The sequence below is a fragment of the Nuphar pumila genome, chromosome 7 (genome assembly GCF_984573655.1).
Source record: "Nuphar pumila chromosome 7, dmNupPumi1.hap1.1, whole genome shotgun sequence".
NCBI classification, from domain to species: Eukaryota; Viridiplantae; Streptophyta; class Magnoliopsida; order Nymphaeales; family Nymphaeaceae; genus Nuphar; species Nuphar pumila.
Genome location: NC_143255.1, coordinates 24,135,559 through 24,158,526, shown reverse-complemented (window position 1 = coordinate 24,158,526; position 22,968 = coordinate 24,135,559). Strand labels below are relative to the sequence as shown.

Below are 22,968 nucleotides of genomic sequence, written 5' to 3'. Positions count from 1 at the left end.
AAGCCACGTTGGGTCGACTATATGACAAAAATCTTATCCCAAATTTGACTGACATATTACTCGGTCAGGTTTGGATGAACCTGATTAATATTTTAGTCAGCATTTTCTATGCCCAAACCCGGTCATTCGCTTCCAAGTCGGGCCAGGTAACTGATTTAAACCCGACTCGTTGACAGCCAACACGGCTCTGACTTTTATAATTAATATTTTTATTTTTTATATTCAATCCTATGTTTTTAAATATCGAATTCCCCGTGTCGGGTCGTACCCGTATCTCTCTAAGTCATTTGCCCCTTGCACATCACACCGCGCCCATTGAGCGAGCGTCTTCGATACGGCGCCACTCTCCTTCCCGAAGGCGAGCGAGCCGCGGAAGAAAATCGAGAGGTTATTTGCTCATCAAAACCTCCCTCTAGCAATATGGCCCAGAGAACGCTCCGCTAGGTTTCTCTTCAACAATGGCTTTCGCCAAACTCCTCTCGGTACGAAAATCGCGGGTTTTAGCGTCCCCAACTCTCTTGGTGAGCCACCATTCCGCGTTTCTTCTTCAAATTCCATCCCCCCCACTTTCGTTTTCTCATTGAATCTTGATTGCCCTGTTGGGGGAACAGATTGGAGAGGCCATGCGCGGCTTCTCGGCTGCCGTCTCTTTGGGGGAGAAGGCGAAGGGGGTACCGACCGGTCGGCCTTCGATCGAAGGAATCAAAGATATCATCGCCGTTGCGTCCGGAAAAGGCGGTGTTGGGAAGTCGACGACCGCAGGTGATGATGGGTTCTCTGTTTTTTCGCTTTCTCTTTTCTTCATTGTTTTTTTTTTGGGGGGTGAATGAAGTAGTTGGGTGGTGTCTGTTTGAGAATTTGCAGAGTGGGGTTTGCCTTTGTTTGTGCGTTTGGAATTGTGGGTGTTCACTGTTCTTATGCAAATGAGAGTTTTTTATGGGTGTGTTTGGGGCAGTGAACCTGGCTATTGCACTGGGAAGAGGGTGTGGGTTGAGAGTGGGGTTGCTTGATGCTGATGTCTATGGGCCATCCATCCCCACAATGATGAAACTCCAAGGGAAGCCTCAAGTGAGCCAAGGTAGTGCTTTGTTGACAAATCCTTCAAAGTATAGAATTAAAGATACCATTTTTTTCTTTTTATGTTTTCTCAAATTTTTACAGTTTTGGAAACGCCGCTGTTTCATATTTGAGCTTATTGTATGTGATTGTGAAGTGATAGTCTGGTGGTAGTTGATGTCTCGGTCTCTTCAGCGGGGAATGTTGCTGGTCATGGTAAATAGAAAATAGTATATGGGTAAGGATAGGACTACCTGGTAGTTTCACTCCTTGGGTAAATTCCTTTCCAACGGACCTCTTCACTAGTCTGCTAAAGCCATCTGTCATGGTTTGAAGTACTTCCATATATATGATTTGTGGTTCTGTTTAAGCTAAGGGGTCCCCTTGTTGTCTGATGCCTTTACAAGGTTTGAAGTATTCCTATGCCTGCTCTTCACTGAAACTGTTAACATTGCCGACGAAAAGATTTCGAGCATTGAGTCTCTTCATTTCCTTCCAGAGCAACCTTCTTGATATATATCCACAAAAAACCAATAGACTGAATTGAATACCTCTCCGATCCACTTTCACTGACAAAGTTTGCAGTTTGCACCTTACAGCTATGCAACAAGTGAATTTGTTTTGTTGCATGCCCATTCTTGGGTTTGCTTTCCAAGAGAGAATGTGTTCTTGTTTGGAGAGAGCGTTGTGTTTATACGTTTCTCAGCCTACTGCCAGCATTTTGGACAAGGGATATTATTTATAGACTGAAAAGGTAGATTGAGCAAAAGCAGAATATCCTTTACTGCTTACTCTTTTCAAAATTGTAGATCCACCTGTTATAATGCAAAATGAGAAGAGCCCAGCCAAAATGGTGTAAAAGTTCTCGTGATGATGAAAAGTAGCTGATTCGTGTAGAGCGCAAGATCTTATCATATGATATGCTATGATATAAAAAGCATATTATATGATAAGGTGAAAAAGGATCCGACCCGATCCACGTCGATCCATGGATTGTGTACAGCCATGTAACATATCCATACTTATGTATTGTAACACACTTAGACTGTCGGGTCTGGATACACCAAACCCGGATCCATATCTCTGTGTTGTAACATTATAAAAGCACTGTTTAGGTCACGATTCAAGGATGGAAAAAATAAAATCGTAACAACCAAAGCCTTGGGTTCCTTCTTCGTCTCTCTCTCTCTCTCTTTTCTCTACAGGTGAAAAACTTTCATGGTATCAGAGCGTAGATCCGTCTAAGGCTGAAAAGGATTCCGGCAAGAGCAACGTTCAAAAAATCGAGGTCTCTCGTTCCTCTCTCAAGTTCGGAAAATCGAGTTTTTTTTTTGTTCCCATCTCCCTTTTCTTCTGTTTCTCCTCATTTCCTCCCCTCTTTGCTCATTCGTCCCCTCTTTCTAAAATCTCCTGTGTACCCACACCTCACGTGGGTTTCTTTTCTTTGTGAAACAGTGATCCACGTGAACCCTATTCACGTGGGTTTCATATTTGGTGAATCTGCGATTCACGTGCACCCTATTTACGTGAACACAAACTGTGGGTGACTGTGTTTCACGTGAATTGATTCATGTGAAACACCGATTCTTTCCTTATTTTTTATTTTTATCTTCCTTTACCTAATATCCTCTAAGTCTGTCTTTGCATATTCGAATATTTTTTTTATTCTTTACTGCTATGCTGTGAAACTTATTTCTTGATTATCTATTTCTATTCTTGTAAAAAAAAGATTTTTTTAACATGTGAAGGCATTCTTCATCACGTCAATTTCAGTTTCTGGACTGTATAGAAAAGGTTCAGAAACTGAGTTCTCCTGAATCCGACAGCCTGCGATTCTCTATCTTTAAAAAAAGAGAAAAAAAAGAGGAAAGCGGGCTGAACTTTTTGTGAGCACCCTGGTTGACATTCTCGTTGATTTTCATTCTCAAATGGACCCTTATCTCTCTCAATCAAATCTTTCTTCAAGCTTTCTCAACCAACTCGTTTCTGAAAAGTTGAATACCTCAAATTTCTTGATTTGGAAGAGACAAATTATTTCTTTTATAAGGAGTCAAGGTCTCTTAGGTCACCTGGATGAAACCACTCTCGTTCCACCAGAATTTGTCCCGAGAGAAGAGAAAGATGATCAAGGGGCGAGTTCGATCGTGTATGTCAAAAATGTGGAATTTCTTAATTGGGAAAGGAAAGGTCAATTAGTTGTTGCATACATCACCTCAACCCTGTCTCAAGAAGTTCTAGTTGCCATTCCCGACAATTGTACAACGCTACAACTCTGGGAGCGACTGGTTCAGACGTATTCGCAGGTTTCTCAAGTAAGGATGGTTTTCTTAAAAGGGGAATTTCAGTTGTTAAGAAAATATTCCATGACCGTCATGGAATATTTGAACAAGATAAAGACCATCACAGATCAACTTGCAGTTATAGGATGTGCCGTAAGCGACAATGACATGGTACAACAAACTCTGAGTGGATTGGGATCTGACTACAATATGATAGTCACTTCACTATTGTGCCTTTCTGCTCTTCCTTCCTTCGATGCGTTACGAGCGAAATTGATTCAGTATGAAATGACTCTGAAGGGATTCTCTGAAGAAACTCACATTCACACAAATTCTCAAGAAGTTTTTGCCACAGGAGTGACTTATGGTAGAGGACGAAGACGAGGAAGACAAGGGCGAAGTGGATACGGAGGGCGTGGTCTGCTCCCCACTCCAAATATGTTTGCTCATGCGCAGGGATCAAGATTCATCCCCACTTGCTTCTTTTGTAACAAAAATGAGCATATCAAGGCGAATTGTTGGCACAATCCATAGAATAAAGGAAAGGGTTTACAGACAGAAACGAAAAGAAAGTTCACAAATACCAGAGATAGTGAAGAGATCAAAGATCTACTAATATCTGCCTTGTCAGAGTTGAAATTGAAGCAGAGTGATGAAGGCACTTGGTTTGTCGACTCAGGAGCAGTGACTCATGTGACAGGTGATGCAGGTAAGATTTCTAATCCTATTCCTTATTTTGGAAAAAGTAAGATTGTTACTGGAGATGGATCCCACCATCCTGTTTCTCATGTTGGAAAAACTGTCATTCCCATGTCACATTCCACTCTTACTCTTTCTGTCGTTCTTCATGCTCCTGACATTAAGAAAAACATTGTCTTTGTCTCCAAGCTTATTTATGATAATAATGCTTTAGTTGAATTTACTCCCTTCTCTGTGCAGGTCAAGGACCTACGCACGAGGGAAACATTCGCTGAAGGAAAAAGACGAGGCAATATGTATGTCTTTGAATAAGCTCCATGTCATGTTGTTCGCCCTGTTCATCTGAATTCGAAGCCTTCGTTAGAGTCGTGTTCATCTTCTTCTGCCAGTGTTTTTAGTATCTCTGAATGTAATAAGTCATTCTTATGGCATAGTCGGTTAGGACATTGTGGGAGTCATTTTATTGAGAAACTTGTTTCTAATAATCTCATTCCAAAAGAAAGTCTCAATGGGAATGAGAGCAGTCATAAGTGTTCCAGTTGTCTTTCATGTAAGAGTCATGTATTGTCTTTCCATTCCATTAATAAGAGAGCTTCAAAACCTTTTGAGATTATGTGTTCTGATGTATGGGGACCCGCCCCAATTGTCTTTGGATCTGGGAGCAGATACTGTCTAATCTTTGTTGATAGTTATTCTCGATACACTTGGATATATTTCATAAAGAATAAGTCAGAAGTCTTCTCTTTGTTTCAAAATTTTCTTTCCTTGATCAAAAGTCGATTTTTTGAGTCCATTCAATTTTTGTGATGGGGGTGGGGAATTATCATCCCGTGATTTTGTTTCTTTTTTTCAAAATAATGGAATAGGAAGAAGGGTATCCTGGCTCCACACTCCTCAACAAAATGGGATTGCTGAATGAAAACATAGACATATTGTTGAAAGTGCCATGAGTATGCTTCATGACAGTAATCTTCCTATCAACCTATGGACAGAAGCCTTTCATTCTGTCGTGCATGTGATAAATAGATTGCCCATGGTTGTTCTGGAAAATAAGTCTCCTTATCACTGTCTTTTTGGAGCTCATCCTAGTTATCATGATTTGCGTGTCTTTGGTTGTGTTTGCTATGTGCATATTGATCAGTCTCTGAGAAACAAGTTTCAGGACAAAGCCTAGAAATGTAGGTTTGTGGAATATGCAGATGACTACAAAGGATATAGGTGTTATGATTGAAAGATTTTCAATGCTCAAATCCTTCCACGCGTGAAAGTTGAGAGAGAGAGAGAGAGAGAGACTGCAGAGAAAACCGATACCCTCTATTGTGTATGGATCGGTTGCTATTCTTATCCCTTTATAATAACAAACTAATACAAAGATTAGGGTACTAAAGTACCCTTATTACAAGAGAATAAATTACACAGTGCCATTAATGAAATGGCAATGATCACGAGTCTGGATCTCCTGACCCGTGATCCGTAACAAGGAATACACTTCTTTTCACCCTCCCTCAAGTTGTGCATGATTTTGAACTATGAACAACTTGCCTTTTAACATCCAAAATCTGTCTTTTGTCAATCATTTTGTAAATATATCCGCCACTTGATCTGTAGTTCGTACAAATTCAAGCTCAATCTCTTTCTCTTCTACTTTTTGTCTCACAAAATGCTGATCTATTTCAATATGTTTGGCACGACTGTGATGGATTGGATTAAAAGACATACTAATGGCACTCTGGTTGTCACACAAAAGAAGTGATCGAGAGATCGATTCTCCTACTTCTGTCAGTAAGTGTCTAATCTAAGTAGCTTCAGCAGTGGCGGATGCCATTAACCTGTATTCAACCTCTGTACTGGATCTGGCAACAACCTTTTGTTTCTTACTACTCCAAGAAACCAAATTCATCCCAACAAACACACAATAGCCGGATACTGATCTGCGTTCATCTGGATCTCCCGCCCAGTCCGCATCAGAATAAACAGTGATCTCATGTGCATTTTGCCCATTGGTCTTTCTCTTATATAAGAGGCCATCCCCAACCGTTCCCTTCAGGTATCGAAGTATCCGTTTAATGGCTTCCATATGCCCTTCACATGGTGCATGCATAAACTGAGATACTTGATTCACAGAGTAAACTATATCAGGGCGAGTAAAAGTGAGGTATTGTAACATACCCACTATGCTACGGTACTGTGTGGGATTATCAAATGGATCCCCATCTTGAGAGCTAAGCCTTTGATGAAGAACGTTAGGGGTTCCCAAGGGCTTGCAGTCTTTCATACCTGCTTTATTGAGAACATCAATGGTATATTTATGTTGAGTGAGAGTCATCTATTCAGGGGTACTGTCGACTTCAACTCCAAGAAAGTATCGTAGTTTGCCAAGGTCCTTCATTTTGAACCTCTGATTTAAGAGATGTTTGACTTCTTCAATGTGCTCATTGGAATTACCAGTGATGATAATATCATCTACATATATCAACAACAAAGTAACTGTATCTTGGTTCTTAAATATAAATAAGGAGTGGTCAAGAAGAGATTTCTTAAAACCATATTTTTGTATTTCAAGCGAAAAACTATCGAACCAAGATCGAGATGCCTGCTTCAATCCATATATCGCCCTTTTTAGCCTGCATACATATTTTGTAGGATTGCCTTCTGCGTAACCAGTGGGTTGTTCCATGTATACTTCTCTCAAATTTCCATGAAGAAAGGCATTCTTCACGTCAAGTTGATTAATAGTCCATTGATGTTCAATAGCTAAAGAAAGTATGACTCTGATTGTCCCCATCTTCACCACTGGACTAATGGTTTCATCATAGTCCTGTCCTTGCTCTTGTGTAAAACCTTTGGCTACAAGTCTCGCCTTATATCGCTCTATAGTCCCATCTGGTTTATACTTTATTTTGTACACCCATTTCGAACCAACAACATTTCTTTCAGGTGGTCTTGGTATAACATCCCACGTATCACATTCATGTAGAGCTTCCATTTCCGCATTCATTGCTTCAATCCATCTTCTGGAATTTGATGCTTGGGAGAACGTTATGGGTTCATCTTCTTTACTTAAGGCTGTTAGAAAGAGTTGAAAATCTAATGAGAAATTTTCATAACTGACCCGTCTTTCAATTGGATGGCGAGAACGAGTGGATCTTCTAGCATCAACGATGTTGGATATAGGGGATGTGTCCATTTCTGGATTAACTATGGTGGGCGACTCTCTTTCTTGTCGAGTGTAAACAAGACCTTTATACCTTTCTGGACTCAAAGTTGGGTCTGTATTTTCATGGACAATCATTTCATCAGTAGACACAGATTCTTTATCCTTTTGAGTACAATTTGAGGGGCAGACATCACTAGCTCCGGAGAAAAGTTCATAATTCAGCCAAGGATAATAAGCCTTGATTTTAGAATTTGATTATGAAGAACTAGTACATCGACAATAAAAATTCAATTCATCGAAGATGACATTTCTTGATATTCTGATGCGCTTGCTCACCGGATCATAGCACCTGTATCCTTTATAGTCATCAGCATAACCTACAAACCTGCACTTCAGGGCCTTGTCCCGAAACTTATGTCTCATTGAACTATCAACATGAACATAGCATAAACAACCAAACGCACGCAAATCATGGTAGTTGGGATGTGTACCAAAAAGGGACAAGTAAGGAGACTTGTTTTTCAAAATAGTCATAGGCAATCAATTTATCACATGAACTGCAAAATGAAAGACCTCTGTTCATAAAGTAATCGGAAGATTACTATCATGCATCATGCTCATCGCACTCTCAACAATATGACGATGCTTCCTTTCAGCAATCTCATTCTGCTGAGGTGTGTGTGGGCAAGACACCATTTTCTTTATCCCGTTACTTTGAAGAAAGTTAGTAAAGTCAATGGAAGAAAATTCACCTCCTCTGTCACATTGGAAACTAAGGATGTTTTCAGAAAATTGGTTTTTGACAAAGGAATGGAAGTTTCGGAACAACTTAAAAGTCTCATATTTGTGTTTCATGAAAAATATCCAAAAATAACGAAAATAACTGTCAACAAATATAAGATAATATCTAGTTCCAGATATGGAAGCAACTGGCAACTAGGGCAGGCCCCCAAACATCAGAACAAATAATTTCAAAAGGTCTTGAAGCTCTTTTATTTATAGAATGAAAGGGTAAGACATGACTCTTACATAAGAGACAACTAGAACATTTGTTGTCATTGACATTTATTCCTAAACTTGACTTGGGAATAAGGTTATTTGAAACAAGCTTTTCAATGAAACGACTACTGCAATGACCTAGATGACCATGCCAAAGATTTGACTTATTGATTTCAGAGACACTAAAAACACAGGTAGAATTCTCAGAAGGCAATGATGAGTGGAGCTTCAAGTTTGGGTCTGCAGGGCGAATATGTGCTGAAGGATCTTCTTGAAAAACATACATATTGCCTTGCCATTTTCCTCTAGCGAACGTCTCCTTCGTGCAGAGATCCTTGACAAGAACAGAAGAGTTGAGTAAATTCAACTGAGGCTTTGATATCATCAACAAGTTTAGAAACTGAAACAATGTTTTTCTTGATGTTAGGAGCATAAAGAACTTTTGAAAGGTTGATAGAAGATTCAGACAAGGGTATAATGGAGTTTCCAATATGAGAGATAGAGTGGTGTGATTCATCCCCAGTAACTATACTACTTCTACCAATGTAAGGAACAAGTTTCAGGAGCTTACCGGCATCACTAGTAACATGAGTCGTTGCGCCAGAGTCCACGTACCAAGTACCTTGCTCATTTTGTTTCAGATTCAATTATGTTAAAGTTGACAACAATAACTCCTTTACTTCTCCGTTGGTCCTTGTACTGTCTGTGCCTTTTTTTGCTTCAGTTTGTGTCGATTTTCTTTTATTTTGGGGATTGAACCAACAATTAGCTTTGATATGCCCCTTTTTATTACATAGAAAGCAGGTAGGAATTGGCCTCTGTCTTTGTGGATTGGTATATGTGTTGGGTGTAGGCAATAATCCACGACCTCCTTGACCACTTCTCCCTTGTCCTCTTTTTCCCTTGATATCATAGCTTCCTCGTCCTCGTGCATGAGTAACCCCTGTTGCAAGAACTTTTTGTGCTCCAGTATGCATAGATGATTCTTCAGAAAACCCCTTTAGGTTCATCTCATATTGTAATAATTTTGCACGCAGATCTTCAAAGTTGGGCAGCTCAGGTAAGCATAACAAGGAAGTAACAATCATATGATAGTCGGGTCCCAATCCACTGAGAGTTTGATGTACCAAATCTTTATCAGTTACTGCACATCCAACAACTGCTAGTTGATCTGTGATAACCTTCATTTTGTTCAAGTATTCCATGATGGTCATGGAATCCTTTCTTAACATTTGAAATTCTCTTTTAAGAAACATAATTCTGGCTTGAGAAACCTGTGAGTATGTCTGAACAAGTTTGTTCCAAAGTTGCATGGCAGTGCAGTCATCTGGAATTGCTACGAGCACCTCTTGAGACAGTGTAGATGTAATATAAGCAACTAGCGCTTGGTTTCTTTTCATCCAAGCTACAAATTCAGGATTTCTAACATATACCGTAGTAGATTCTCCTTTGTTGTCCCTTTCTTCTCGTGATATGAACTCAGGAGGAACTGGAACAGATCCATCCAGATGTTCGGAGAGATCCTGACTCCTAATGAAAGGTATGATTTGCCTCTTCCAAGTCAAGAAGTTACAATTGTTTAATTTTTCAGACACGAGTTGACTGAGGAAGCTTGAAGAAAGGACCGACTGAGTAGGAAGTGAATCCATGTTTCACAGTATTTAGAGTGTGTCCAGCACAATCTGTTTACAGTTTCTGTAACTTTTTTTTTGCTAATTCAGGTCAATGGTTGATTTAAAACAAATATTGAATATCTATCAGATTTCTGATTTTCAGAAGAGAATGAATGCTGGATATGAAAACCATAAAAAAAAATGTGAATAGGAATTCACACTCGGTATTGATGCAGTGCTTTCAAGCTAAAAGAGATAAAATGATAGAAATGAGGGTAACGTCAGATCTGCCTGGTCAGATCTGATCAGGGATGTAGCTGGGTCAAAAAAGACCCCGATTACGTGATTAGATCACGCTCTGATCGAAAACAATAAACAATGTAACGACAGATTGAAGAATGAGAGAAGGGATTTAATGAAGGGGTTGAGATCGAAAATCTGAACTGGGTTAACTCAGATAAATTAGAGAAAAAAGTTTGATCAGATCTAATTAACGTCAGATCTGTCTGAGATGAAGAGACAAAGAAAAGGTAAGATGAGGCAGATCTGATTAACCTCAGATCTGATTAACGTCAGATCTGATCGAGAAGAAAAATGAGGAATAAAAAATTCAGACGAGGTTGAGGAAACAGACAGAAGAAAAAAAAGAAAAGAAATTTTCTTGACTTAGAAGAGAAAATCGAGAAGAGACAGGTCTTTCAGATGTACCTTTGAGATCGATTCCAGGTCCAGTTGTAGCGTGGCTTTGATACCATGAAAGATTTCCAATGCTCAAATCCTTCCACGCGTGAAAGCTGAGAAACAGAGAGAGAGAGAGAGAGAGACTGCAGAGAAAATCGATACCCTCTATTGTATATGGGTCGGCTGCTATTCTTATCCCTTTATAATAACAAACTAATACAAAGATTAGGGTACTAAAGTACCCTTATTACAAGAGAATAAATTACACAGTGCCATTAATGAAATGGCAATGATCACGGGTTTGGATCTCCTGACCCGTGATCCGTAACAAGGAATACACTTATTTTTAACGATCCCACCAACAAAACGTATCAGAATCTCAAGAAATGTTGTCTTTGATGAACAAAATTTTGATGACAGAGCTGATGCAACGAATATGTCAACCGAAGTTTACTATCCTTGGTTGAGTTCAGAACTTTTTGTTGACTCCAATGAAGCATGCTCCTCAGATCGCGTACAACAAGAAGAAGAGAGTTTTGAAGACACTGGGACGTCAGGATCACAGAATACAGAAGAAGTACCAGGCAGATACAAAGGCATTGTCTATTCTAGACAGAGACCGACAGCATCAAGCCATTCAAATCATGTCTCAGACGGCAATCCGACTCCTTCTCATACTCTTGAGGTCAGAAAATCAAACCGCAAACGACATCCCATTGACAGGTGGGTTAGCTATAACAACTTCTCATTGGATCTTCAACTCTTCTTAACTGCTCTCAATAAGGAAGATGAGCCCATCATGTACTACCAGGCAGCCACTTCTACCAAGTGGGTAGAAGCCATGAATGATGAAATGCAAGCCTTGCATGAATATGAAGCCTGAGAAGTTGTTCCCAGACCACCTGACAAAAATGTTGTTGGATGTAAATGGGTCTACAAAATAAAGTACAAGCCAGATGGAACCATTGAACGATACAAGGCAAGGCTTGTGGCAAAAGGATTCACTCAAGAAGCAGGGCAAGACTATGATGAGACCTTCAGTCCGGTTGTAAGAATGGGAACAATCCGAATTATTATTTCCCTGGCTGTTGAACATGGATGAAAGTTGAGTCAGCTTGATGTGAAAAATGCATTCTTGCATGAGGACTTAAATGAGGAAGTATACATGGAGCAACCCCCTGGGTATCAAGAACAAAACTGTAAAACTCATGTGTGCAGGTTAAAAAGAGCTATCTATAGTCTGAAGTAAGCATCTCGCTCATGGTTTGATAGCTTCTCGCTAGAGATTCAGAAACATGGATTTTCACGTTCCATGCTGGACCACTCATTATTTATTTTTAGAAGTCAGACTGTGAGCACTCTGTTATTAATTTATGTTGATGATATTGTCATCACAGGAAACTCTGCGACCCACATCCAAGAAGTAAAAGACTTACAAGGTCAGATGTTCAAAATGAAAGATCTTGGAGTTCTACGTTATTTCCTTGGTATAGAAGTTGATAACCAGGCTCATGGCTTGACACTCACTCAGCACAAGTACACCGTAGACGTTCTGAGCAAGGCAGGCATGCAAGACTGCAAACCTCTGAGAACTCCGAATGTGCTTCATCAAAAACTTAGCGCTTAGGATGGAGATCTGTGTGATGACCCTACCAGGTATCGAAGCATAATAGGAATGTTACAGTACCTCACATTCACCAGACCTGATATTGTTTATTCAGTCAATCAAGTGTCTCAATTTATGCATGCGCCACGTACTGGACATATGGAAGCGGTCAAGAGGATCCTTAGATATCTGAAAGGGACTATTGTGGATGGATTGATATATTCACCTCAGTCATATGGCAAAGATGAGCACTAACTCACTGTATATTGTGATGCAGACTGGGCAGGAGATCCTGATGAACAAAGATCTACATCATGATATTACGTCTTCATTGAAAAAAACTTAGTCTCTTGGAGCAGTAGAAAACAAAAGGCCATCGCTAGATCAAGCACTGAGGCTGAGTATAGATCTATGGCTACTGCTACTGCCGAAACTACATGGATCAAGCATCTACTGACTGAAGTAGGAGAAAAGATTTCCCACACTACTTTGCTATGTGACAACCAAAGTGCTATCAACATGTCATTCAATCCAGTACATCACAGTCGTGCCAAGCACATTGAGATTGACCAACACTTTGTGAAACAGAAGGTTGAAGAAAAAGAGATGATTGAGCCTGAGTTCGTCAATACTGAAAGACAAGTTGCAGATCTATTTACCAAAGGGTTAACAAAGGATCTTTTTTGGATGCTTAAAGGCAAGTTGTTCATGGTCCAAAACCATGATCAACTTGAGGGGGGGGGGGGGGGGGGGTGAAAAAGGTGAAAAAGGATCCGACCCGATCCACGTTGATCCATGGATTGTGTACAGCTATGTAACATATCCATACTTATGTATTGTAACACACTTAGACTGTCGGGTCTGGATACACCAAACCCGGATCCATATCTCTGTGTTGTAACATTATAAAAGCATTGTTTAGGTCACGATTCAAGGATGGAAAACATAAAATCGTAACAGCCAAAGCCTTGGGTTCCTTCTTCGTCTCTCTCTCTCTCTCTTTTCTCTACGGGTGAAAATTTTCAACAAGTTGATGCATCATGATACACCACATATTGGAAACATATTGTGTTGTATGAACTTTACAATACTCCAAAGAATCATAGTCTTATGTGATATATGTGATATGATATAATTCTTATAATGCTGCTGCAAGTTGGATCAATGTTTTAAGAATTGACTGAGCTGGCTGGGCGAACTTGTCGAATGAACTCTTTATAAATCTTTGTTGGTTATGTTTTTGGCAGAACTGTCTGGACCATCTGGTATGGCTGTATTTGTCCTTTAAAACATTGAATGGTTGAAACTCGAACCAATGAGTCAGCTGTATATAATCTTGCTTACAAAGTTTCAACTATTTATGATTTAATATACTAAATTATATTTCAATAGTTGCTTCTTTGAATCGGTAAAGTGAAACCCTACATAGAAAATCCATGTACTACAGTCCATAATTTAAGAATCATAATAATTTTGTGATCCAATCTATGTCACATGGATGCTCCATTTTGATTCCTGTTCCATATTCCCTTATATACCAGTCATTGAAAACTTCATAATATGGCCCCATCCCAGTATCCACATTAGTCTCCATGTGAGGTAGGATCCAACTATTTCATTGAGTCCTTGGCTTTTCTTTTTCTTCTCTGTGCCTGACCTGTGTGCAAACCTGGAACCATTTCATTTCTGCAACATTCTTCAAATCCTTTTACATGATGTTGTTATATACTTGTTAACAGCATAGGCAGATCTTCTTTGTGCTGTTATAATAAATGATAGGTTGGCATTCTTCTTCTTTTGTAATAGCATTTTTGTTAGAAGTCTCCATGTGACTGTATCTGAAAGATCAACTTGGATGGAATGGCAGTTTTCCCAAAACCATGGATTATTAGACTCAGAGTGCCCGCTAACTGCACAGGCAACAACAGAACATGAACACAAGTGTATATACTCATTTTATCAGTTTTCTCTCTTTCATATGTATTAAATGATGCTTGTATCGTTACTCTTCTAGCTCTTACATCCACTTTTCTTTTCTTTTTAGCATCTTCTTGGTGGCTTAAAAAGGGTACACTAATTGTACAAGAATCACTAATTGTCTTTTTATATCTAACTCTTGTGTAAGACTCAATATAAACTCTTTCACAAAGCTTTCATCGAAATCTCTTATTTTCACCACCTCTTTCAGCTTTTTCAAGCTTGTCGATATACCCATAGTGACCTCCCATCATCACATGATGTAGATAACAAACTTGAATCAACACTCTCACTACCACTATCAGTAATACTAGCAGCAGAACTTATATGTGGGGATGATGATGACGCAAGTTCTTTCCTTTTATTCGTCATTATCGTCCTTAAAACAAAAAAAATTATTATATTAAAATAAAATTCATATCAGAAGGGCTGGGTTTGACAGCCCAGGGCACTGGGAGCCAAACCCAGCCTAACAGGTTTGGGTTCAACCAAGCCGATCTCGATGGCTAGTCGGGGCGGGGCAAGGAGAACTGAGCTGGGCTTGGTGCTAGGCGAGCTCATCCCGACTTTGCCTGACAGAGCAGGCAGAGGGAGGGCTAGCAAGGTCCAACTGAGTTGTCTCCACCCTGAGTCAGACTCGGCGCACCCGAGCCGGCCCGGAGTGCTAGACCGAATCGGGCTGAGCTTAGCCTTAGCCAGGCCCAACTTGATTCAGCCTGACTCGACCTCGAGCAAAACAAGGAGAGATGGCTCGGCAGTCAGAGCGAGCCGGTCTGGGATGGTGAACCGAATCGAGCTGAGCACGGCCTTAGCTGGGCCTAGCTCGGTTCGGCCCGACTCGAGACAACAGCAGCAACTCGGCTTGGTTCGGCCTGACTCAAGATAGCAATAGCAGAAGCTGCTACTGCTCGAGCGCAACAAGGGTGGCTCAGCAGTCAGGCCAAGCCGTGCCCAGTCCCAAACTGGGACAGGACCGAGCTGGCTCGGTCCACCAACAAGCGGAAGGGAGAGGGGCGGAGCAGGGCTCAGGTTCGAGAAGACCGGAACACACAACCAGCCGAAAGAGTAGGGTTCGAGGCCGTGCCCGCCACTGGTGGCATGGCCGAGAGGCGGAATTCAAGCCCGACTCGGGTTCAAGAAAATCAGACAACACCGTCGTAGGTGGCCGAGTCGAGTGACGGGTGAGTGGCCTCTACCACCCCCCTCTGGCATGCCTAAGGAAAAAGAGGAGGAGGTTGGGGAGAGAGAGGTACGCGGAGAGAGATGTGGGGTGGGGGTTTAGTCGAGAAGATTGAGAGAGACGGGAGAGAGAGAGAGAGAGATACATACCTGCAGTTGTCATGCCGGAGGAGATGGGATGGATTGGAGACGGCTCAGAGGAGAAGGGAAGGCAGCGGGGTCGGGGGGGGGGGGGGTAAATTTTTTTGCCCTAATCCCCCGCCCAGACCCCATTTCATCATTTTTTTAGTCCAGATTTGGACTGTTATGACCCTGGATGCATTGACCGCACCTAGTGTCGGTTTGATCGCACCCGCACCTGATTCGTGCCGCATCGACGCCGGTGCGGCACCCTGCTGGCCGAATCCCTGCGACATAGATAATAACTTATAAAAAGGCTTTAATCATTAAATATGGAGAACTAGCACATCCTCACATCGAGTGTGCTAGGCACGTATCTAGCATCATTTAGTCAATCTACATATGTTGTTGCTATGTCATATGTATCCTATGTCACATGGGTGCGGGTGCGACACAGGTGCGGCGCAATTTCAAAAATTTTGGATACGGGGACTCGGCTATATATATATTAAAAATAAAATAATATATATATATATATATATATATATATATATATATATATATATATATATATATATATATATATATATATATAAGACTCGGTCAAAGTTGTGCCCATTAGGGGACAGGTGATGAGTTGTGAAGGCATTCTGTACACTTTCTTCATACAGGAATAATTCACTTTTGGGAACTTTCTTCATACACTGTAATAATTCACTTTCTTCATACAGGAAAAAACTACAAAAACTTGAGTTGTGCCCATTCTGTACTTAAAACTTGAAAGTGTACAGGTTTTTTAGTTGTGATGGGTTTTTTTCCTTACAGCTGTAGCCCAGAAAATTTTAAAAAAAAAATTCAAAAAAAAAAAATCCAAAAAATGGACCAAAATGACCCTGGGTGCGTTGACCGCACCCAGGGTCGGGTTGACCGAGTCCGAGCCGCACCCGTGTCCGCACCCGTGTCGGTGCGTGTCGACGCGGGTGCGGCGACCTTGGAGCCGAGTCCGTGTGACATAGTATGTATCCTAATATTTTTATTAATTGTGTCGGTTAAGAAAGCCTTGTTGATCTATAACATATTCTGATTTTCTCATTTAAGTTATGGTCTGGTAAGAATATTCCATATTATTTCTCTTGGCAGATTTAAAGATGATTCCTATGGAAAACTATGGAGTGAAATGCATGTCCATTGGGTTTCTTGTTGGCAAGGATTCTCCAATTGTATGGAGAGGTCCCATGGTAAGTGTTGTTTTATGGAAAGGTTATTTGATCTGTTTCTCAGTTCCATGAGGATTAGTCCTGATGAGCTACTTGCATTGGTTACTATAGTTGGATATTATGTGTGTATCATACTATTAGTTTGTTGCCTATCAGTGTGGCACCTATGCTTGATATGTCAATTTCTACTTTATTATAACTTATTATTTCCTATTTTTTATTTTTTCAACTCCACCTCCTCTCTATTCTTTTTGTTGCTTTAACCTTGTTACAAAGCTACTAAAATCATCATTGAACATTCAACAACATCGAGTATTTTTGCCTATTCATGTGCAGATTGTTCTGAAGGCCTGACTTGACACATCCTATTTTGGATTTATTCCTAGGATCAATGTATAATTTTTGTGATGGAGATGACAGGAAGAGCATTAAGGTTTGCTGGTCTGATACCAGAAAAAAACAAACTAATGCATGGAAAACTACAACTTAACTGAAAAAATTAAATCTATTTTCTCAGAAAAATAACAATAAAAGCTAGGAATTCTATCAATCCTTTTTCTCCTTGTCCTACTCTGCTATATATAAATGAGAAGTTTCTAATCCTACTCAGCTCCTAATTAGAAAACTTCTAATCCTAATTTACTTGTAACTTGAAATTTTCTGAGTCTATTTTACTTCTATTTCTAACCATTTCTAATTTTTTGTTTTGGATCTTGGTGAAAATGGGATTTGAATATGAATTGAATTATCAAGATGGATCTGGGACTTCATGGCTGGATATATATATATCTCAAAATTGGTTGTCTCTCGCCCCTCGTATGCATCAGTCCAGGTGCAGACCAAAGAACACACAATTAGAAAAATGAGAAGAAGAAAAACTGAGTAAAAAATTGTGGCTTATGGTTACTACTATTGTGTCTTGATTTTTCTATCTTTTCATTTAGATGAACATGCCATGGTCTCTCTAGGCATTGATATGACTACAACTGAAGATACTGAAGTAAGCATAGAGTCCAGTCAGTTTTTCATCTGAGAAAACTAGGGTCTTTTTGTTGTTTGTGTAGAAAATCAAATTACTAATGTATTCATTAAGGTCTCATGAGATTTGGATACAGAGTCTTGATTTCTCAATTTGGTTTATTTACTTATATATTATTCAGTTGCCGCCTTCATTATAAATTGATTGCTTGAATGATTGGAGTTTGACGTGTTCACCAAAATTTTCTACTATATCATAGTGGTGCCTTGCATTAGTTGACACCTAAAAGGTTATTTTAGTAATTTTAGAAAATTTTATTTGAATTTTTGTAGTGAAATTCTTTGCCTTATGCACATCTTAAATCTGACTCAGAAGGTTTTATGATTAACTAAATATTGTTGGTAGTGCCAATTAATGGAAATCACTAGCTTTGGCATTTAATAATTGTTAAGGACAAAGATTCAGTAACTTGTTTATCATCCACCAAACACATGGAAATTTTGAACAATCGAAGGAGAAGTGAACAGAGAGTTGTATTATGTTGCTTGGGACTGGTGATATCTCCCATGCTTCATTAGATCGATCTGAAAGATAATTTATTTTCCTTTTTTTCCTAATTTTATCTTTTAAAGATTTCATTATTGTGGCATTGTTTTAAATCTTCCTTTGACTTACTGCTAATATACATTGAGAAGTTATGACTGATAAGCATAAATTACTAGTTTGCGGCATGACACCTCTGAACGATCTAGAATTTCACATGATATTAGTATGTTTGATGTTTGTTCTTGTTACACATTTCTGTTGACAAATCTCTTGTATTTGAAGGTAATGAGTGCTCTTGAAAAGTTGACTAGGGGAGTCGCATGGGGAGAGCTTGATATACTTGTGGTTGATATGCCACCTGGCACTGGGGATGCTCAGTTGTCTATTTCACAGAGGCTGCAGTTGTCAGGTTATTTGTTAGTTGAAATTTATAGCTGAGGTGTACTTTAGTGAAAGGTTCAGTGAGATATTTTTCTACTACATATCTACATTTGGTGGAACTGTTTGCTTTTATTTTATTTATGCAGTAAGTTCTCAGGCACAGACCATGATTGAATTTACCCTGGGCAACGGTTTTACTTTTATGTGATTTAACTAATATCCAGTCTTTATGTTGATAATATTTGGAGACCTAATGAGTAGGGCTGTCAACTGGTTGGGTGATAATGATGTGAATGTGCCAGATTTTGGTTAGCTGTAGGAATTGCTGAATTTGACATAATCTTATGTCAGTTGGTTGGATTTGAGGCTGGATAGAAATAAAAAGCTGTTACTGAGCCTAGATCTCATTAGCGATTTGCCCTAATTGGATACTCTTTACATGTAAACACATTGGGACATTAGTCGGTTTCAAATTCAGTTGTACAAATCCTGTAACTGAGGACAACCCCTTTAACTGATTTGACAGTAATGCCTTACCAAATCTGATTAAACAATAATTGGTCAGTCAGACATCTGAACTGAAGCAGGCCGATTGACATAGGTAAAACTGTACCCTACCTGATACTGAACCAACCTAATAAGAGTTGAATCTATACCCAAGATAACAGTTTTGGATTCTTCCTTTAGGTCCATTGTGGACAAGGACCTGGTATGTGTGTTTGTAAACCAGATTTGGACCCAACCCAAGGTCCGATCATGTATGCATATTCTCCAAAATATAGGAGCACTACCTGATTAGTCCTGTTCTAGTTTTACCAATCCAGATCTGGCCTGCTAAGTCAGGCCTAGGTAGACCTGGACTGGATCCAGTAGCTGTGGTTCAAACTCATTTCTGGGTCTGGACCAGGGGTGATCTGGCCAGAATCCAACACATTGACAGCCTGTACATGAGTCTTTGCATGTCGTTTCTTGTAAATGTTTTTGCATTTTATTCTGTTCTGTTTATGTCTTCATATATCTTTCTGTTTCTTGCTGATCATTTAACCAACTGATGTGTCACGAACAGATAATGCCCATATTTTATCAGGACTAACATTTAGAAGATAAAAGTATTTTCTTGAATTGCACAGCATAGGATCAATCAATTGGATTATTAATTGCTGTAAATTGTGAGAGTCTGAAACCCAACTGTATGACAGTTCCTCTACTAATGGCAACTTAAAGCTTGCAAACTTAGGCATTTGTTTATAGCTCTTTATGAAATGATAATCCGCTGTTTGAATCATTTTCCATAAGCGGAAAGTTGATTACCTCCGTGTAACTTTTTAGTCTTGCTTTTTATTCTGTGATATATGAACCTGAAAATGTTTTATGACAAAAAAATTCTATTTGCAAGCATTGATTTAGCTTTAATTTCTGTTATATTAAACATTATCTTTGCTTCACTGCAGGCGCCTTGATTGTTTCAACTCCTCAAGACATTGCACTATTGGATGCACGGAGAGGGGCTAACATGTTCCGTAAAGTTGAAGTTCCTGTATGGACTACTGCTGGTTCCTGCTTTTCATTGAATTCCTTTTTAAGTAACTTAAATGAGATAAAAAGGAATTGGATTGACATATTGATATTGTTTATACTTCATCAAAAGGCTTGCAGGATTCAATTTTGCAGTCTCTTGTGTTGTTTCTCTTTTGCTTTTTTTTGTATCTTTTGTTTGTTTTCATTAAAGGTTGTTTATTTTGGTCTGAAGTAGTGCCTGCTTAATGCTCACAGTGTTCCAGTGGTAGAATCAAATCCTGAACTCCTAAGATCTCTGTTGATCAATTCTATGTATTAGTACTCAACACGGTTGTTTTTGTGGCTGATTGAGATTTCTATTTATAGTTAATTGCATCAAATGTTTCTAAGAATAATTAATGTGATACTATACATTAGTATTATTTTTTGAATTCTGCAAGTTGGTGCAAGAAAAAGAGAATGGGTTCTATCCATAGTCACAAATATCAGTATCAGCCATATCTCAGCAAGGCTATTTCTCGTGATATTCTCAGTTTGGTGATAAATCTTAGGAGAATCTCAGAGCTTAAAAAAATTTAAAAATATATAAAAGTAACAAAAATAATTTAAAAAAGATCATGTTTGGATAATAAAATACATATATAATAAGAAAATAAGTACAAAATACAAAGTAAAGAAGAAAAACACATTTAAGATGTAGAAAATAAATAAATACAGTAAAAATGATTGATACTAGCACGATATTCTCATGATAATGTCACGATATAATCAAATTGGCTATATTTTCAAAATATCATGATATTTTACCTATAATATCGTTCGCTAAAAATATAGTGATAATATTGCGATATTTTGAAAATATCGCCCACATCTGTGACAGAGGTTCTATCCTATGACAATCATATTTCATAACTACACATATAAAAGATGGTAGAGAATCACAGTTACTTTACTGCCTTCATGTAAAAGACTTCTGGCTGACAAATAAAACATAATTGAAGCACAATATTAATAGTTACAAATAGCGTAAAATTATGACATAGTACACAATGGACAGTAAGCATCCAGATATAAATTATCTGATATAAAACCTAAAAGGATATTATATAAATTTCAAAAAATATCTAAAAATATTCTATTTCTTCCAATCCTTTCCTAAGCAGGTCTTTAGCATCTCATTTCTCAACCTATTTCTTGTCTGTGTGCCTGAGAACCTGAACCCACTCCTTATGTCACTGATTGGTCTTATTCTTTCTTGACTTCTACTACTGGTTGTGTGCACATTGTCCTCTTGTGCAGATATAACCTCATCCTGCTTTTCACAGTATTAAGTTGGGTAACGTGCATTAGAAATCTTTGGAGTTGTCGTTATTCCTTAGTGTGACAGGCGTGCATAATGTTTGGTGGGGGTATTTAGTATTTACTAATACCTCTTCTGTTTTTGTTAATGGACATTCTCTTAGTGTCATTTGCTTGTGTAATTTTGAAATTCATATATCATTGATAGGATATAATTTATGAGAGAAGTAGCATTGTGATATTTTGGTTTGTTATTGACACAGCTCTTTGCAGATACTGGGATTGGTGGAGAATATGAGCAGCTATAGATGCCCTCATTGTGGTCAACAATCTCATATATTTGGTCATGGAGGTGCACATAGAACTGCTAATGAGATGAACATGGAGTTTCTTGGAGAGGTACTATAGACTAAATGTTACCAACATAGGATTTTTTTAAGTTGATCACGTTGACGTGATGTTTTAATCAACAATCAATTGCACCATTATGCTGGAGAGAACCAATTTGGATGCAAAGATGCAATGATTATATTGTAAATCTGACCTAATTTGAACCTATCCCATTGTGTGGATTTTAGGTTAGTTCAGTTTATATATGGCACTTTTCTGCTAGATCAAAGCAATGGTATATTTTTGTCTCATTGCAGATACCACTGGATTTAGAGATTCGAAGAACATCTGATGAAGGAAGCCCGGTAGTTATATCATCACCTAATTCTGTTGTTTCAGAAGCATACAATGACATAGCCAGCAAAGTTGTGAAGAGACTGCAGGAGTTGGAAAAAGCACATCAAACCCGTCCAGAGATTCTGTTATGAAAATTTCTGTCCATTTCGACACTGATTTTTGTTGGTCAAGATCCTTTTAACACCAATCATATGTATGTAAACATTCGAAAATTATCTGCCCTTTTTGTTTTTTATTTCCTTCACACAAAATGTAGCGTACATTTTCTTTTTCTTTTCTTTTTTTTTTTGAGAGGAAAAATGTGGTGTAATTTTCAAATGAATGAAAATTTTGCTTTAGTGGAACTTTGCGAGACCGTCTAATATCTTTACCTTTTGTTCTATAGAATGCTGATGCTGTATTCTATGTCATGTCTGTGTATATGAGAGAGAGTTATTTAGAATGCTGATGCTGTATTCTGTCTTGTCTGTGTATATGAGAGAGAGAGAGAGAGAGGCGGTCGGATCTTCCCAGTGTATGATCATATTTTGTATATTATCCACTATAATGTACATAATAGTGCCTCATCAAGGGTTTTCTAGCTTGAAAATAAGCAAATAGTGGGAATAATTTGCTCGCCACTGCATTGCCTGGTTGGAGTCTACTCTCTTGATAAAATATGTGGACGCCAGGTCGCAGGATGTAAGTACAACTGGCAAGTTAAATTTTTTTAAAAAAAGAACACAAGGACACGGAATTTTAAATTTTAATAATAAAAAAATATTTTGTGGTACTTTAATGCTTAAAAATGCTTTTCATTGAAATATTATTAAAAAATAACAAGTTTTATTTAAAATATTAAAATAATGAGCATACAATTCCGTATCCAAATCGGTGTGTCTGCTTGTGTCACCAGGGAAACGCAGCCAAAATGGCGTGTTCTTGTGACATAACCATCAAGACAAGGAATCACCGTGGGGTCTCTTGCATGGCCAG

General features: G+C 38.8%; 1 protein-coding gene across 2 annotated transcripts; it reads left to right on the top strand.

The window, feature by feature from the left end:
- The first annotated feature begins 293 nt into the window (after positions 1 to 293).
- On the top strand, positions 294 to 22,337 carry LOC149831550 (iron-sulfur protein required for NADH dehydrogenase, mitochondrial-like). 2 transcript variants are annotated; one of them, XM_090013958.1, is made up of 8 exons: positions 294 to 521; positions 612 to 762; positions 956 to 1,078; positions 16,507 to 16,604; positions 18,391 to 18,517; positions 19,941 to 20,026; positions 21,580 to 21,705; positions 21,954 to 22,337. In XM_090013958.1, exons 1-8 carry the CDS (start codon positions 459 to 461, stop codon positions 22,122 to 22,124), a joined length of 945 nt encoding a protein of 314 aa, XP_089870084.1. In that variant the 5' UTR covers positions 294 to 458; the 3' UTR covers positions 22,125 to 22,337. The 2 variants fall into 2 exon arrangements, with proteins under 2 accessions (XP_089870084.1, XP_089870085.1); XM_090013959.1 differs by lacking the exon at positions 956 to 1,078.
- Positions 22,338 to 22,968: the final 631 nt, after the last annotated feature.

Bases quoted from the DNA above. Each gene is read 5' to 3' on its own strand.
- LOC149831550 (XM_090013958.1), top strand. From the start codon at position 459: ATGGCTTTCGCCAAACTCCTCTCGGTACGAAAATCGCGGGTTTTAGCG. The intron at 16,605-18,390 runs GTAAGTGTTGTT...TTGTATTTGAAG, and splicing joins TTGTATGGAGAGGTCCCATG to GTAATGAGTGCTCTTGAAAA. The intron at 18,518-19,940 runs GTTATTTGTTAG...GCTTCACTGCAG, and splicing joins ACAGAGGCTGCAGTTGTCAG to GCGCCTTGATTGTTTCAACT.